Source organism: Ursus maritimus, unplaced genomic scaffold (assembly GCF_017311325.1).
Source record: "Ursus maritimus isolate PB19 unplaced genomic scaffold, ASM1731132v1 scaffold_22, whole genome shotgun sequence".
NCBI lineage: Eukaryota > Metazoa > Chordata > Mammalia > Carnivora > Ursidae > Ursus > Ursus maritimus.
Window position 1 is genome coordinate 18,919,273 of NW_024424675.1, and position 14,266 is coordinate 18,933,538.

At 57.8% G+C, this 14,266-nt stretch overlaps 2 protein-coding genes across 13 annotated transcripts in view; both read left to right on the forward strand.

The window, feature by feature from the left end:
• The window catches only part of ADAM33 (ADAM metallopeptidase domain 33), a 13,669-nt gene extending 7,648 nt beyond the window's left edge, over positions 1-6,021 (forward strand). For 5 of the 11 annotated variants that reach the window (XM_040638050.1, XM_040638043.1, XM_040638041.1 and 2 more), the window contains 14 exons: positions 123-289; positions 375-459; positions 571-713; positions 1,240-1,417; positions 1,536-1,625; positions 1,851-2,046; positions 2,173-2,281; positions 2,358-2,556; positions 2,650-2,727; positions 2,810-2,918; positions 2,998-3,145; positions 4,362-4,453; positions 4,589-4,711; positions 4,968-6,021. In XM_040638050.1, the coding sequence (XP_040493984.1) occupies positions 123-289; positions 375-459; positions 571-713; positions 1,240-1,417; positions 1,536-1,625; positions 1,851-2,046; positions 2,173-2,281; positions 2,358-2,556; positions 2,650-2,727; positions 2,810-2,918; positions 2,998-3,145; positions 4,362-4,453; positions 4,589-4,674 (1,680 nt within the window). In that variant the 3' untranslated portion in view covers positions 4,675-4,711; positions 4,968-6,021. Of the gene's footprint in view, positions 1-122; positions 290-374; positions 460-570; positions 714-1,239; positions 1,418-1,535; positions 1,626-1,850; positions 2,047-2,172; positions 2,282-2,357; positions 2,557-2,649; positions 2,728-2,809; positions 2,919-2,997; positions 3,146-4,361; positions 4,454-4,522; positions 4,712-4,967 lie in introns of those variants that run through there. The other 6 variants (XM_040638040.1, XM_040638046.1, XM_040638045.1 and 3 more) reach the window with 6 other exon arrangements.
• A 4,867-nt stretch (positions 6,022-10,888) lies between these two features.
• GFRA4 (GDNF family receptor alpha 4) lies at positions 10,889-13,950 on the forward strand. Of its 2 annotated transcripts, none has more exons than XM_040638051.1 (5): positions 10,889-11,809; positions 11,856-12,020; positions 12,093-12,246; positions 12,948-13,039; positions 13,172-13,950. In XM_040638051.1, the coding sequence occupies exons 1-5, from the start codon at positions 10,889-10,891 to the stop codon at positions 13,250-13,252; spliced, it is 1,413 nt and encodes a 470-aa protein (XP_040493985.1). In that variant the 3' UTR covers positions 13,253-13,950. The 2 variants fall into 2 exon arrangements, with proteins under 2 accessions (XP_040493985.1, XP_040493986.1); XM_040638052.1 differs by having other exon boundaries at positions 10,889-11,766; positions 11,907-12,016; positions 12,112-12,246.
• The last annotated feature ends 316 nt before the right edge of the window (positions 13,951-14,266 follow it).

Genomic DNA, 14,266 nt, shown 5'->3' on the forward strand with positions numbered 1-14,266 from the left:
GCAAGTCCTAGGGGAGTGTGGCAGGCTTGGAGATGAGGCCAGGGAACGAGAAGAGAGGGCGCCCCCACGAAGGAGCACCGGTGCTGTGGCACCTCTTGTCCTCACCCCCGTCCCGTCCGCAGATTCTCAGGACTCTGGACATTCAGGTGGCCCTGACCGGCCTGGAAGTGTGGACGGAGCAGGACCAGAGCCGCGTCACGCCGGACGCGAACGCCACGCTCTGGGCCTTCCTGCACTGGCGCCGGGGGCTGTGGGCACGGCGGCCCCACGACTCGGCGCAGCTACTCACGTGGGTGCCTCCGCCACCCCCGCGGGGCCCCTGCCGATCGCCTAGAATCCTGGCCCCGCCGGGTCACACTGCGTTCTGCCTTCAGGGGCCGCGCCTTCCAGGGCGCCACCGTGGGCCTGGCGCCCATCGAGGGCATGTGTCGTGCCGAGAGCTCGGGAGGCGTGAGCACGGTGAGCTTCACCCCCCCACACACACACTCGGGACGGGAGCAGGAGGCAGGGCAGGGGTGCGGGGAGGAGGCGTCCCCGCAGCCTGCCGTGACCGTCCCCACTCCCTCTCAGGACCACTCAGAGCTCCCCATTGGCGCAGCGGCCACCATGGCCCACGAGATAGGTCACAGCCTTGGCCTCAGCCACGACCCTGACGGCTGCTGCGTGGAGGCGGCGGCCGAGCCCGGCGGCTGCGTCATGGCCGCGGCCACTGGGTACGGACCCTGCTCGCGTAGGGGCCGCGGGGGAGGCTCCGCTGGACCCGGGGGCCTTCCTCGGCGGCCCTTTCTTTGGGAGAAAAGGTTATCCCTCGACTTCCTCTTCGGTAAAATGGGGATATGATCAAAGCACCAGCCCCGAGAGTTCTTTATGACGCTTAAAAAGAGGAAACGCAGAAAAAGAGGATTCTCAAAAGAATGAAGATTATTTTTAGAACATTCTAGCAAGGATTCTCTAACCCCGGGAGTAACAGCGCTAGGTCGCGATTCGGCCTCGAGTCCTGGGCTGCCTGGTCCTGGCGTGACGCGCTCCCGCCTCGGGCTCGCAGTGTGACTTTGTGCAGGTTACTTGCCCTCTTTGGGCGCTGCCTCTAGAGGATCCGGGCCGTCGGTCGCTTAGGCGGTGTGCGCGCACCCAGGGGCTGTGGCCAAGTACAGGCGGTAGTGGTGGGAGGGGATCGGAGAGGAGCGGGGGGCCGAGGGTGGCGGTCCCCGCGCGCCCGACGCCCTTCCCCGCCCGTAGGCGCCCGTTCCCGCGGGTGTTCAGCGCCTGCAGCCGCCGCCAGCTGCGCGCCTTCTTCCGCAAAGGGGGCGGGGCGTGCCTTTCCAACGCGCCCGACTCCAGGCTCCTCGTGCCCCGGGCACGCTGCGGCAACGGCCTCGTGGAGGACGGCGAGGACTGTGACTGCGGCGCCAGCCAGGTCAGGTCCGCGCTCCCGCCCTCCCCCGGGACCCGAGGCCGGCGGCCCGCCCGTCCCCTCCCCCGAGGTCTGGGGCGCGGCGTCCTCACCGGGTCCCACGTCCCCTTTTCGGCTCCAGGAGTGCCCGGACGCCTGCTGCCTCGCCCACAACTGCTCGCTGCGTGCGGGGGCCCAGTGCACCCACGGGGACTGCTGCGCGCGCTGCCTGGTGAGGGCGTGGGAGGCTCGGGGTGAGGGTTAGGGGGCGCTTGCGAGCCGGCCTGGGGGTCTTGGCTGACTGGCGCGCTCGGGTCCCCCTGCGGGTGCTGGCTGTGCTCTCCGCGGGGCCCGCCTGGCCCTCCAGCCTCTGAGCCGCGCTATTGGCGTGGGTCTCGCGCTGTCTATTGTCCCTCTGTGCCTCGGCCACCCTCCCTCCACCTGGTCACCTGCGTAGCTGAAGCCAGCTGGCGTGCCGTGCCGCCGAGCCGTGGGCGACTGTGACCTCCCGGAGTTCTGCACGGGCGCCTCCCCTTACTGCCCCCCGGACATTTACCTACTGGACGGTTCGCCGTGTGCCAGCGGCCGGGGCTACTGCTGGGATGGCGCGTGTCCGACACTCGAGCAGCAGTGCCAGCAGCTCTGGGGGCCTGGTGAGACTACCCGAACACCCCGGCCCATCCTCGGGTCTGCGCTGTTTTCTACTCCAGGGAAGATGGGCGGGGGAGTCCCGGGGGGTGGGTACTGAAGCCAGCGCGGTCTCACCCATGCTTCCTCAGGCTCCAGCCCAGCCCCAGAGGCCTGTTTCCAGACCGTGAACTCCGCGGGAGACGCCCACGGGAACTGCGGCGAGGACGGCAAGGGTGGCTTCGTGCCTTGTGCGCAAAGGTGGGCGAGGAAGCTGGATAGTGCGTTGGGGCTAGGACACTTCTCGCTGTTTGAGCACCTACACCTTCTTCCCCAGGGATGCGCAGTGCGGGAAGCTGCAGTGTCTGGGCGGGGAGCCGCGCCCACGCCCACCGCACACGGTGCCGGTGGACTCCACGGTTGGACTAGGAGGCCAGGAGGTGACCTGCAGGGGAGTCTTCCTGCTGCCCGGGGTCCAGCTGGACGTGCTCAACTTGGGCCTGGTAGAGCCAGGCACCCAGTGTGGACCTAGCATGGTGAGCCCTGCACCCCGGCCCCTCCCTAATGCTTGAGTCCAGCCGGTGGGAGCGTCCCTCCCCCTCACTGCCCAGTGCACACACTGCCCATAGGTGTGCCAGGACAGGCGCTGCCGAAACACTACCTTCTGGGAGCTGGAGCAATGCCTGGCAGCCTGCCATGGCCATGGGGTGAGTGGCCAGAAAGGTGATGGGGGGGTGGCCTTGGGGTTCCTGATCCCATGGGATCCTCCTTTTCTCTTCTCCTCTGTAGGTTTGCAACAGTAACCAAAACTGCCACTGCGCTCCAGGCTGGGCTCCGCCCTCCTGCGACAAGCCAGGGTTTGGTGGCAGTGTGGACAGTGGCCCTACGCAGCCTGAAAGTGTGTCCATGGGGGACAAGTGGGGAGGGGCTGGGGTGGTGCACCTGCTAAGGACTCAGCCTTACCCTGTTGTCCACAGACCACAAGGCCTTCCTGCTGGCAGTGATCCTTAGCTTTCTGCTGCCTCTGCTCCCGGGGGCTGGCCTGGCCTGGTGTTGCTGCGGGCAGCCGGGATCCCGTCTCCAGCAATGGCTCTGGGGCTCGAGGAGGGATGCCACATGCAGTCGGTAGGCTCTGAGCTCACTCCTGTGGTTCCTGCTCTGCAGAACTCGGCTGGGCCTGGGGGAGCTGGGGTGGGGTCCCTGGCTACACACAGGTGGGCAGAGGTGGTGGAAAGGAGCCTTGAGCTGGAGGCCACAATGGGTGCGTGTGGATTTCCATGGGGCCCTCAACCCCTCCTGGTTGCGGTGGTTCAGCCCCTCCTGACCTCCTCTTCTGTGTCTCCCACCAGGGGCTGCCTCACCCTAGACTGCCTTTGCTCTTCCCGCTCATCCTGCGGTTCTTGCTCCACTGTGCCCTGCAAGACTTTCCTCGCCTCTCATGACTTGTCAGCCTTTTCCCACTTCCTCTGCCTAAACCTCTTCTGTACACCTTTCAAGTCCTCAAGTGCTGGGCCCAGCACATCCTTTCACTCCACACCGCTGCTTAGCTATGGGGCTGGCTGCCCTTGTGCCAAGGGCCTGCCCCTCACCCAGTTGATCACTTGGGTGCTGGGCAAGGGAGGCCCCCTGTGGCACATCTGACACAGCCTGGCCTTGGGGGTGCTCCAGACAAGCTGCGGGAATGGGCAGGGTTTGGGCTAGAGATTGGGGCAGAAGGCAGCCTGGACAGGGGCAGGGCACCAGCTAGGTCCCAGGTTCCGAGAGGACTTTGACAGGATGAGCAGTGATTGCAGGTCTATGGGGGAGGAGCAAGGTGCCCAGAGTTTGGTGTGTCTAAGGAGGCCGGGCGGGGTGGGGGGCAACCGCATATCACCACTAAGGCAGAATCTTGAGGGCAGTGGAGACTGTTTCACAGGGATAGCAAAGGACGTGGCAAGGCTCTGGGAGATGGGACGTGGGCCGCCAGGCGTGGCTGGGAGTCATTGAGGGCAGCAGGGCCACCCAATGGCAAGGCACACAGGTATAGCTGCTACTGGGGAGGAAGTCCACCCATCTTTGGAACCTGAGAGATGCCAATATCTGGAGGGTGCCTGGATGCTGGGGTGATGGCAGAGCTTGAGAGAAATGTCAGGGCTAGAGAGAAGTGCCTGTGGCCCTGGGAGGGCAGGAGTTGGACCTGGAGCCTGGAACGCAGGGACTTCTCCCAGGAGGGAGCAGGAAGGGAACTGGAGGCAGTGACATGGACCAGAAGGGTAGAGACTCATTCAAGGCAGAACTCAGGTCGGGCATGCCTTCTCGGGACCACTGCGCCAACCTCCTGCTGTCTTATCGCACTGCTCAGGCCCAAAGACGGCCCAAACAGGGACTGCCCCCCCAGCAGTGTTCACCCCCTGGAATTGGGCCCAGCAGCCACTGGAGAGCCTCGGCCCCTGGGTGAGTGAGGCGCAGGAGGAGAAGGGGAGGGAAGCAAAGGATGGGCTCTTGCCATCTGCCTCCTTCCAGATGGGCCCGCCTCCTTTCCATGGAGCACCCAGTCACCTCGAGGCCCCTGTCCCCACCCTGCCTCAGAGGATCCTGACTGTGGTCACAATATGTGTCCTCCACCCATTGCTGCAGACCTGGAGAGCTCTGCCAGAGCCCAGGAGCCACCTTGAGAAGCCTCTTCCCTGTGGCGCTGCCTGCAACCCCAAGGTAGGGGGGCCTCCCCACCTCATCCACCCACCTCTGCTGCCCCTCATATGCCGCCCCCTACTCTGAGGTTTCTGAGCTTGGGTTATTATGCCCATGAGATATGACCTTGTGGAAAAGCTGTTGTCACAGAGACCAGATGCTGGAAGCCCCAAGGGTGGGAGAGAGAGAAGTTGTATCTCTTCCTGGGTCACTGTTCCTCACTGAGGGAGGAAAGAGGATCCCAGCCCTCAGGGGTGACCCCTCCTCTCATTTTCAGCAGGTCAAGTCCAAAAGCCAAAGATCCTGTCTCTGGTGAGAGGGAGCTCCCAAGAGGATACTTACAGACCGTCGACTGCTGACAGCCGCTCCAGGGACTTGGTCTCCCAGGGGCAAAGCCAGAGTCAGACCTCCTGCACTTTGGCAGCCTGCAAGTTTCTTCCCTGAGTTGAGCTTGCCCCATCCACTCCAGGACCCCAGAGCCTTATCAGAAGGTGCCCAATGCTGTCCCCATTCCTTAGGACTAGGGGATCCTGTTAGGGTACATACTCCAGCCCAAGAATCTATCAGTTCAAGGAGCAAAGTTTCCGTAGTCACTGACCTCCTGTCACCAGGGGAGGCTGGGTCATGATGGGCATCAGGAGAGGCGTCTGTCCGGGGAGCCTGGGTGTGTCTGCTACATGTAGTCTACCCAGACCCAGCTCTGTAGAGACCAGTGACTGCCGGGCCAGAAGCCAGCTCTAGGGGCCCTACGTTTCACGTGGAGTCCACTTCCCTGGAGCCTGGCCCCAGCAAAAAAAACCCAAAAACAAACAAACAACAACAACAAAAAAAAAAACAGACAAAATCCTGGGACCCCCTTCCCTCCCTTTTCCTGCCTTGTCCCTCAGACGCTTCCTCAGCCTCACCCCTGTTTTTGGTCCTCCACTTGAGGTTTTGGAGGAGTGTGGGGTCTGCTGTAGCCCCCTCTCTTTGGTCACTACTCAGCCTCTCCTCCATCCCATGGGAGGGGACAGTGGGAGCTGTTTTAAAAAGGACACCAAAGTAGAAGTCAGAAGAAAGACACGCTGCCTTTGAGCCTCTGTGAGTCTCCCTGAAGGTCTCAAGGGGTGCTAGCTGGTGGGTGGAGCCTCAGATGGCAGCCAGGGCCCCAATGTACCTGGGGATGGTGTTACCTAGCTTGCATGACACCTTTGCCCCATCGCTTTTGCCTCCCTCGGAGATTCTGGGAAGCCACTTATGCTCTCCCCGTGCTTCGTGAAAGAATTCTCTACCAGTCAGCTGTTGCTATGTAACAAAACCATCCCCAAAACACAGTCGCTTAAAACAGCTAATTCTGTGAATGGGCAAATGAAGTTTAACTCAGCGGGTGGTTCAGCTGGGCTCCTGGGTTGGCAATCAGCTGCTGGTCAGGTGGGCAGTTCTGCTTCTGGGTTTGGCTGGCTGTTGGCCAGAGTGATGAGGACAAATGCACCCATTTTCCAATAGACTAGCTCAGGCTGGCTCACATGACAGCTGGGGAGGGTCTGAGAGAGCAGGACCAGGATTAGGGCAAGGCGAGTGATGCACTTATCTTAAGTGCAAAAAAAGAGCAATCAAGGTAAGTGATAGTTTAATGCAGTATTTTAAAAGACCAAAATCAATGCCAAAAGACCCAATGATGAACAAGATATCGGAATTTTAACTGAAGACCAGATCAGTGACAGTGTCATGCCAAGCCACACTGGAGCCGGAGGCAGAAGGAAGAATTCATAATAGTGATTCTGTCTCACCCGTCCCAGCCCTGCCAGAAAGCAAGGGGAAGCTTGTAAGGCCTCTGGAAGATTCTACAACCAGCACATTTTACTTCCATAATGCTCTGTTGGCACAAGCAAGTCACAGGACTAGCCCAGGTTCCAGGGATTGGGAGACAAACTCTACCTCTCGATGGGAAGAGCAGCAGAATCATGTTTCAGAGGGCACGAAGACTTGGGGGAGTTTTGACAACCAACCGTTCCTGCCATGGGCAGCAGAGAAGAGGCAGCCCCAGGCTGGGACTGGCGTCCACTCCATCAACCCCAGAGGTTGAATGAGACAGTTTTCTAAAGCTGCCTTCTGTCTCTCTCTCTATATATATGATTTATTTATTTGAGAGAGAGAGAGAGAGAGAGCAAGCAGGGGGAGAGGGAGAATCTCAAGCAGACTCCCCGCTGAGCTTAGAGCCAGATATGGGGCTCTATCTCAGGACCCAGAGATCATGACCTGAGCTGAAAACAAGAGTAGGACATTCAACCAAATGAGCCACCCCGGCGCCCCAAGCTGCCTTCTGTCTTAATTGTACCCATGAGATTTTGATTTATAACGATGACCTGAGTACTGCCATGGAGAGATGAATGCCACTGAAAGTTTTTATTACTTACAGTTCCCAAGAGAAGGGGTCATGTCATGCCATGCAGGCCCACATGGGGAAGCACGAGGTTCATCAGGAGGCAGAAGCAGGAGTGAGGGGAGAGCCTGTACTAAGGTTTCTGCAGGCAAGGCAAGGCAGGGCAAGATAAAGGGCTCAGGACTGACCAGCTGTGGGGTATAGGGGTGGTCTCTAATGGTCTGGTACCTGGCGCTGTGGTGATTCCAGGCAGGGCAAATATAGGCTTGGTAAGGGTTAGGAAAAAGGAGGTGGCTGGGGTATGGGGTTGGTTGGTCTGCATATGAAAGACATATTCATAGGCAAATTTTCATGAACTCTAGGAATTAGGGTTAGAGGCAGTCTCTACCCCAGCCACCAAGCTCCCTGCCCCCCCTCCCCTGCCAAACCAAGATATCAAACCATCATAAAATACAGAAAATAAAGAACATGATTAATACATCTCTCACTCTTCGGGGGGGGGGTAGGTGTCTGGATCCATGGGACTCCCACTTACACTGCATGTCTTAAAATACTTAAAATTGCATGATAAAACATTGCAAGATAAAAATTGAATGATCAAAAATTGGGTATGTCATGAAAGCAGTACTTTGAGGAAAATTTATAGCCACAGTATTTTTTATTCAAAAAGAACTAAAAATCAGTGGGATAAAGGTCCACGTTAAGAAGTTAGAAGCCCAGGGGCACCTGGGTGGCACAGCGGTTAAGCGTCTGCCTTTGGCTCAGGGCGTGATCCCAGCGTTATGGGATCGAGCCCCACGTCAGGCTCCTCTGCTGTGAGCCTGCTTCTTCCTCTTCCACTCCCCCTGCTTGTGTTCCCTCTCTCGCTGGCTGTCTCTGTCTCTGTCAAATAAATAAAATCTTAAAAAAAAAAAAAAAAAAAAAAAAGAAGTTAGAAGCCCAGGACCAGATGATTTCACTGATGAATTCTACCAAACATTTAAAGAAGTATTAATGCCAGTCCTTTTCAAACTCTTCCAATAAATTCAAAGAGGAGGGAACACTCCAAACTCATGTTAGGAAACCAGCATTGCCCTGATACCAAAGCCAGACAAGGACAATACAAGAAAACTACAAACCGGTATCCCTGATGAATACAGATGCACAAATTCTCAAGCAAATATTAGCACAGTGAATTCAATAGCACATTAAAAGGATCACACACCATGATCAAGTGGGATTTATCCCTGAGATGCGAGGTTGGCTTAACATATGCAAATCTATAAATGTGACACACCACATTAATAGAAAGAGAAAAATCATACGATCATTCTAATAGATGCAGGACAAGCATTTGACCAAATACCACATCCTTTCATGATAAAAACTCCAAAAAACTGGATGTAGGAGGAATATACCTCAACGTAACAAAGGCCAGATAATTATAAACCCACAGCTGACATCTTTGTTTGCGGATGACATTTTATTTCTTATTTCTTATTTTACTTTTTTAAAAGATTTTATTTTTAAGCAATCTGTACAACCAACGTGGGGCTTGAACTTACAACCGTGAGATCAAGAGTCACATGGTCCTGATGAGCCAGCCAGGTGCTCCAATGACATGATTTTATATACAGGAAATCCTAAAAACTCCACCAAAAAATTTGTGGTTACAGCATACAAAATCAACATACAAAAATCAGGTGTGTTTCTATTCACTGACAAATTATCTTTAAGAGAAATAAAACGATCTCATATGCAATAGCATCAAACAATACTAACGAATAAACTTAACCAAGGAGGTGAGAGACCTGTACACTGAAAACTACAAGACTTTGATGACAGAAATTGAAGACGACACAAACGGCAAGATATTCTGTGCTCACAAACTGGAAGAATTAACATTGTTAAAGTGTCCATCCCACCCAAAGCCATCTACGGATTCAGTGCAATCCCTACCAAAATTCCAATGGTACTTTTCCCAGAAATAGAACAGATCATCCTAAAATTCATGGGGAACCACAAAAGATCCCAAATAGCGAAAGCCATCCTGAGAAGGATAGATTAAGGGGAACACTGACATTTTTGTTAGCAACTTTTCTTCAAGTCTGAAGTTGGTTAACAACAAAAAGTTAGAAGTATAAAAGCAGGGAAAGAACAATGTTTCATAAAGTTAACAGTTTGGCATGGGAGAGACAAGGTCTCCTTACATTGGTGTGTGTGTGTGTGTGTGTGTGTGTGTGTGTGTGTGTGTGTGATTCCACCTAGGCACATTCCGGTGCTGGATTCAGTGGCTCCCCCCCCTTACCTGAAGGCAGGGCCTGGGGTGGAGACTCAGTGGGGTGGGGCGTCATTCCTGCTACAAGGGCTCCTCCCCATGGGAGTGGTCGTGTCCTCACCGACACCTGGGTTCCCACCGCTAGGCTCAGGCGGTGCTGGGAAGGGGACACCTGTCCTGCTGGGATTCTGCTTTTAGCCGTCCTCTCCTGTTCGCTGCCCAGCATGGGCCTCTGCTTGGCGCCCGCGCTGCTGCTGCTGCTGCTGCTTCTGGGTGAGTGGCCACCTCCTCCCCCAGGCCCCTGAGCTCTGGCAGTGAGGGGGCAAGAGGACGATCTGGGAAAAACCACAACCACAGTAAGGCGCACTGGCAAAAGACCTGTATATGGGGTGTGCCGACACCTGACAGCCCTGCAGCCCACCGGGCAGCCCGCCACTCCCCACCCCCAAGTCCCATCTTCGGACCCCAGTCCCAGAAACTTTCTTTTTCCTATTGGGTCCCCTCTCCCACCTCTCTTACCCTTCCCCAGCCCCTACTCTCCATCTTCAGTCTTGAAGCTTCACAGTCATTCCTTGGTGTCACACATCTGCTGTTCCTTGCTTGGCTTCCCCTTCCCCAGCTGGGGCACCGTGAAGGGAGGGGTCACTTTACCGGGTGGAGCAGGGTGGGGAGAATGGAATCGGACAAAGGTTTAAGGCAGATGAGATATTGGAGCTGAGATGTGCTGTTTTGAGGGTAAAGATGAGGCAAGGGTACTCCTGGCAGAGGGAAACCTGTAAGCAGAGGAGCAGAGGGACCAAGACCTTAGGTGACATTAAGTGCTGCTTGTGTGGCAGAAGCCTGGGCATGTGAGGAGCTTGGCTGGGAGAGAAGGGCAGAGTTTGTCTGCTGCTCCTGGCGTCCTGGAGGTGAGGGAAGGGGAGGAGACAGGAAGGGAGGGCTCCCCTCTCTCCTGTCTACCCTCTCCACATATTTACTCATCCTAAGCCCTTGGTATCTATTCATCTCGCTATTCAGCGAGAATCACTGTGGCTCCTGCCATCCAATCCAGGGATCCTGAAAGAGGGGGCCAGGGCCAGACGGGGACCCTGCTCCCAGACCTGAGGCAGGAGCCACCTCCCACTACACACTCAGTGAGAAGGATGTGGGGCCAGGCTGGAGAACTTCCCCAAGACTGTGGTGCTCCCAGGGGCTGAGAACACTGAGAGGGGCGGGGGTAGCCTGGTTTTGGTGACCCAGGTCCTAGGAAGGGGCTGCCAAGTCCCTTCCTCTGAGACCCTGGCCTGGCCCCCAGCAGAGTGCCACCACCTATCATGGCCTCTTGGGCCTTGTGGTTCAGGACAGAGCCCTGTGGCCTGACGAGAGGGATTTCTCTGGAATCCACACCCTGGCAGCCAGGTTTAAATGGGCCCTCCAGTGCCCAGAGCCCTTTCAGGGAATCCCTCTTTTGCCTGGCTAGTGGAGAGTGGAGGGGCCAGGGGAAGCCAGAGTCCAGGTGGGGCAACACGGGAGATGGGCGAGAAGGGAGCATCAGGAAGTGGAAGGGCAAGACCCAGCGGTAAGGGACAGAAGGAGGCGCATGAGAAGGTCTGGAAGGAGGGAGACCCAGAAACCAATAGATTCACTCAAAGGATCTCTTTGGGCAGGGGAGGAGAAGAAAGGAAGAAAGCTCAGGTGTCCCAGCGTGTCAAAGATTGTCCTCAAAGGCATTTCGGATAAATATCCATTAGCCAAAACCCCAGAAGCCTCGCTCTGTTTCCCGCGTCAGGTGGGGCCTATGAGAGTGCAGGAGCCCCGCGGACCCCTCTTTGAATGGGTGTGGCCATTCTGCGCAAGGAGTGGTGCCTGGGGAGGATGGGCTTCAGCGTCTGGGGGAGGCCAGGCCGAGTCTAGGTGCGCCCCATCCACACGTGACGTGTTGCAGGACTCCCCAGAGCCGGTGGCCGCCCGCCCCCGCGACAGAGGGCGGGTCAGTGCCAGTCGGTCACGCCTCCGAGCCAGACTCTGCGCTCCTCGGTTCCGCGCACCCCGCATCAGGCGAGGCCGGGGGACGCAGGTGAAGCGCACTGGTAGGGCTCACGGAGAAATGCAGCTGCCCGCCCCTCCACCAGGGTCCCCTAGCTCGGCCGGACGGAACCGATGCTTGGACGCGGCCGAGGCGTGCACGGCGGACGCACGGTGCCAGCGGCTGCGCACCGAATACGTGGCTCAGTGCCTGGGGCGGGCTGCGCCCGGAGGCTGCCCCCGCGCCCGCTGCCGCCGGGCCCTGCGCCGTTTCTTCGCCCGCGGGCCGCCCGCGCTCACCCACGCGCTGCTCTTCTGCCCGTGCGCCAACGCCGCGTGCGCCGAGCGCCGGCGCCAGACCTTCGTGCCCGCCTGCGCCTTCTCCGGGCCCGGCCCGGCGCCGCCCTCTTGCCTCGCACCTTTAGACGCCTGCGAGCACAGCCGGATCTGCCGGTGCGGGGCGGAGCTACCTGGGATGGGTCGGAGGTGGGGCGGGGCTGGGTTGCGGATGCGAAAGGGCTGTGGGAGCCGGAGGGGTGGAGACTGGGCGGGGCGGGGCCTCCCGCTCACCCGCCTCCCGTCGCGCCGCGCAGGCCCCGCCTCCTGGCCTTCCAGGCCTCCTGCGCGCCGGCCCCCAGCGCCCCCGACGGCTGCCTGCTGGATCAGGCCCCCCGCTGCCTGCGCGCCTACGCGGGCCTCGTGGGTACGCACTGCCGGGATCCGGGCGCGGGCTGGGGCTCTCCCGGGGATGCCTCCGCCTGGGTGGGCCGACTACTCAGCCCTCGGGGGTCCTCCCAGGCACCGACGTCACTCCCAACTATGTGGACAACGCGAGCGCGCGCGTGGCGCCCTGGTGCGACTGCGGAGCCAGCGGAAACCGGCGTGAGGAGTGTGAAGCCTTCCGGGGGCTCTTCACCAGGAACCGCTGCTTGGGTGAGGGGCCAGGCTGGGCGGCGCTGACCGCCCCTTCCCAGGTTCCGGCTGGCGGAACCTTATTTTAGCGGTGAGGAAACTGAGGCCGTTTGCGGCAGCCATGCAGGTGCACACCCCCTCTGCTGTCGACCTGCCCCTCCAGAAATCTGCGCCCAGGTATCCCCGGAGACCCGGTCACAGACCAAAGTAGGATCTCAGGGATGTCTAGGCTGGGGACCCTGCAGAAGGGTGTGTGTGTGTGGGGGGGCAGTCAAAACAAGTTGCTGAGTTCCTGGAATGGAACCAGGCGAAATTCCTGCTACCATCCCTTCTGAGGCGCTCCCACCCCCAGGGGGCTCCCAGTGCCCCCATCGATGATCTTGCCTTTTGGGTCTGAATAAAGTGGGTGGCCTATGAAGTCCTATCCTGCCACTTACCAGCCCAGAGTTAGTCAACTCCTCTAAGCTTTTTTTGTGCCCATCTGTAATATGGGGCTGGTAATGGTCACCCTTCCCTGTGAGGGTGACAATTTATAAGGCACTACTAGCACAGGTGTCTGTTCTGTTATTCTTCGTCTTGCACCTTCCATTCCAGAAGCCAATCCTTGTAGATGTCCTAGCTTTCCATCCCACCGCAGGATGCCAGAGGTCTCTGTCCCAGAGGAGCTGGGCCTTGTGCTGGTGTTTCTCAACCTAGCCCACCCTGGACCCCTTCCTCCATAGATGGTGCCATACAGGCCTTTGACGGTGGGCGGCCTCCAATCCTGCAGGACCAGCTACATGTCCGCCAGGACCCTGAGCACAGCCTCGTGCAAGTGCCTCCTTCCACACACTTCCATTCCAGGTGTGCCTGGATGGAGGCATGAACGGCCTGGGAGGAAGGTGGTGGAGGCAGAGAGCAGAACCCAGCTTCTGCCTCAAGTCCACATTCTGCTCCCACCCCCAAGGTGTCCTCCACAGATGGGCTCCTGGTTGGGAGCTCCCTGCTCTCCATGCTCCCTGTCCTGGCTCACCAGCCCCTGCTCTAAGACAGCCGACCTTGGACAGCAATGTCACTGCCCCATCCTGCGTGGGGTACAGGGCCCATCTGCACCCTGCTGCCCTACTGAAAGTGGACTGGCTTGCCTCCCAGGCTGACCTCAGTGCTCTTGCACTGCTGCCCTTTTTAGGTCTGGACACCCTGTATGCCTGTCCCCTCGAGTTAGGGATGTAGGCTGAGGGCCTGATGCAAAGCCCATGGTGTTCTCCTTTCAATGGGTTTCTTGGTTGTAAGTCCCTCTCTCCACTGACCTTGGAACAGTCAGGTTTTCCCAAAGGGTAGGGATGGGAGGGGGTCATTAGTGTAGGTGAGGCCTCACTGGGGCACCAGATCAGCAAGAAGTCAGAAACCATCCAAATTCCCAGAATTTTAAGAGATTTTACCGGCTTCCCCAAACAGAACATGCCCTAAGGAGTACATCTGAACAGACTTACAGGCAAAACTCCTCTTAACCTGCAGCCTTTCATGGCACCCTCCCAGGGAGGCACCACCCGTCATGATAGCCACCTATGCCCCATGACTAATGTCGGTAAGGTTCTTTCCATCCATGATATACTGTTTGGTGGGCACCACCTGGAGTGAGAATCTAGTCCCCTGTATTGCACTGGTCACATGGCCATCTTCCCTATGGTTTAACCCAGCACTCTGAATGGCATCCGTAGCTCAATAAACCCATATGCACTGAGACTGGCCTTGCTTCCATGTGATCTGTCCTGGGAGCCTGGAGACTAAGGTCAGCCATAGGGTATGTCTCTGCTGGGTTGTGTGACCTCAGATGGTCTCGGAACCAATATGGGCTCCATCTGCTCACCTACGGATGCCAAACTGAATCAACTGTTTGATGCTAGTGGCAGAGATTTCTGTGCTTTGTCTTCTCTGCTAGTACTCAGATTCAGAAACTACCCTTCCCAGCCTCCCTTGCAGCCAGGAGGTGGTTATGGGACACAGTCCTGGTCATAAGTGGAAGTCACAGATGAGGCTTCCAGGAGAGTTCTTGAAACAG

Coding starts and splice junctions, on each gene's coding strand:
- GFRA4 (XM_040638051.1), top strand. CDS start 10,889: ATGAGAAGGTCTGGAAGGAGGGAGACCCAGAAACCAATAGATTCACTC. Junction 12,021..12,092: donor TACGCGGGCCTCGTGGGTAC/GCACTGCCGGGA, acceptor CCGACTACTCAG/CCCTCGGGGGTCCTCCCAGG. Junction 13,040..13,171: donor CTGAGCACAGCCTCGTGCAA/GTGCCTCCTTCC, acceptor CCCACCCCCAAG/GTGTCCTCCACAGATGGGCT.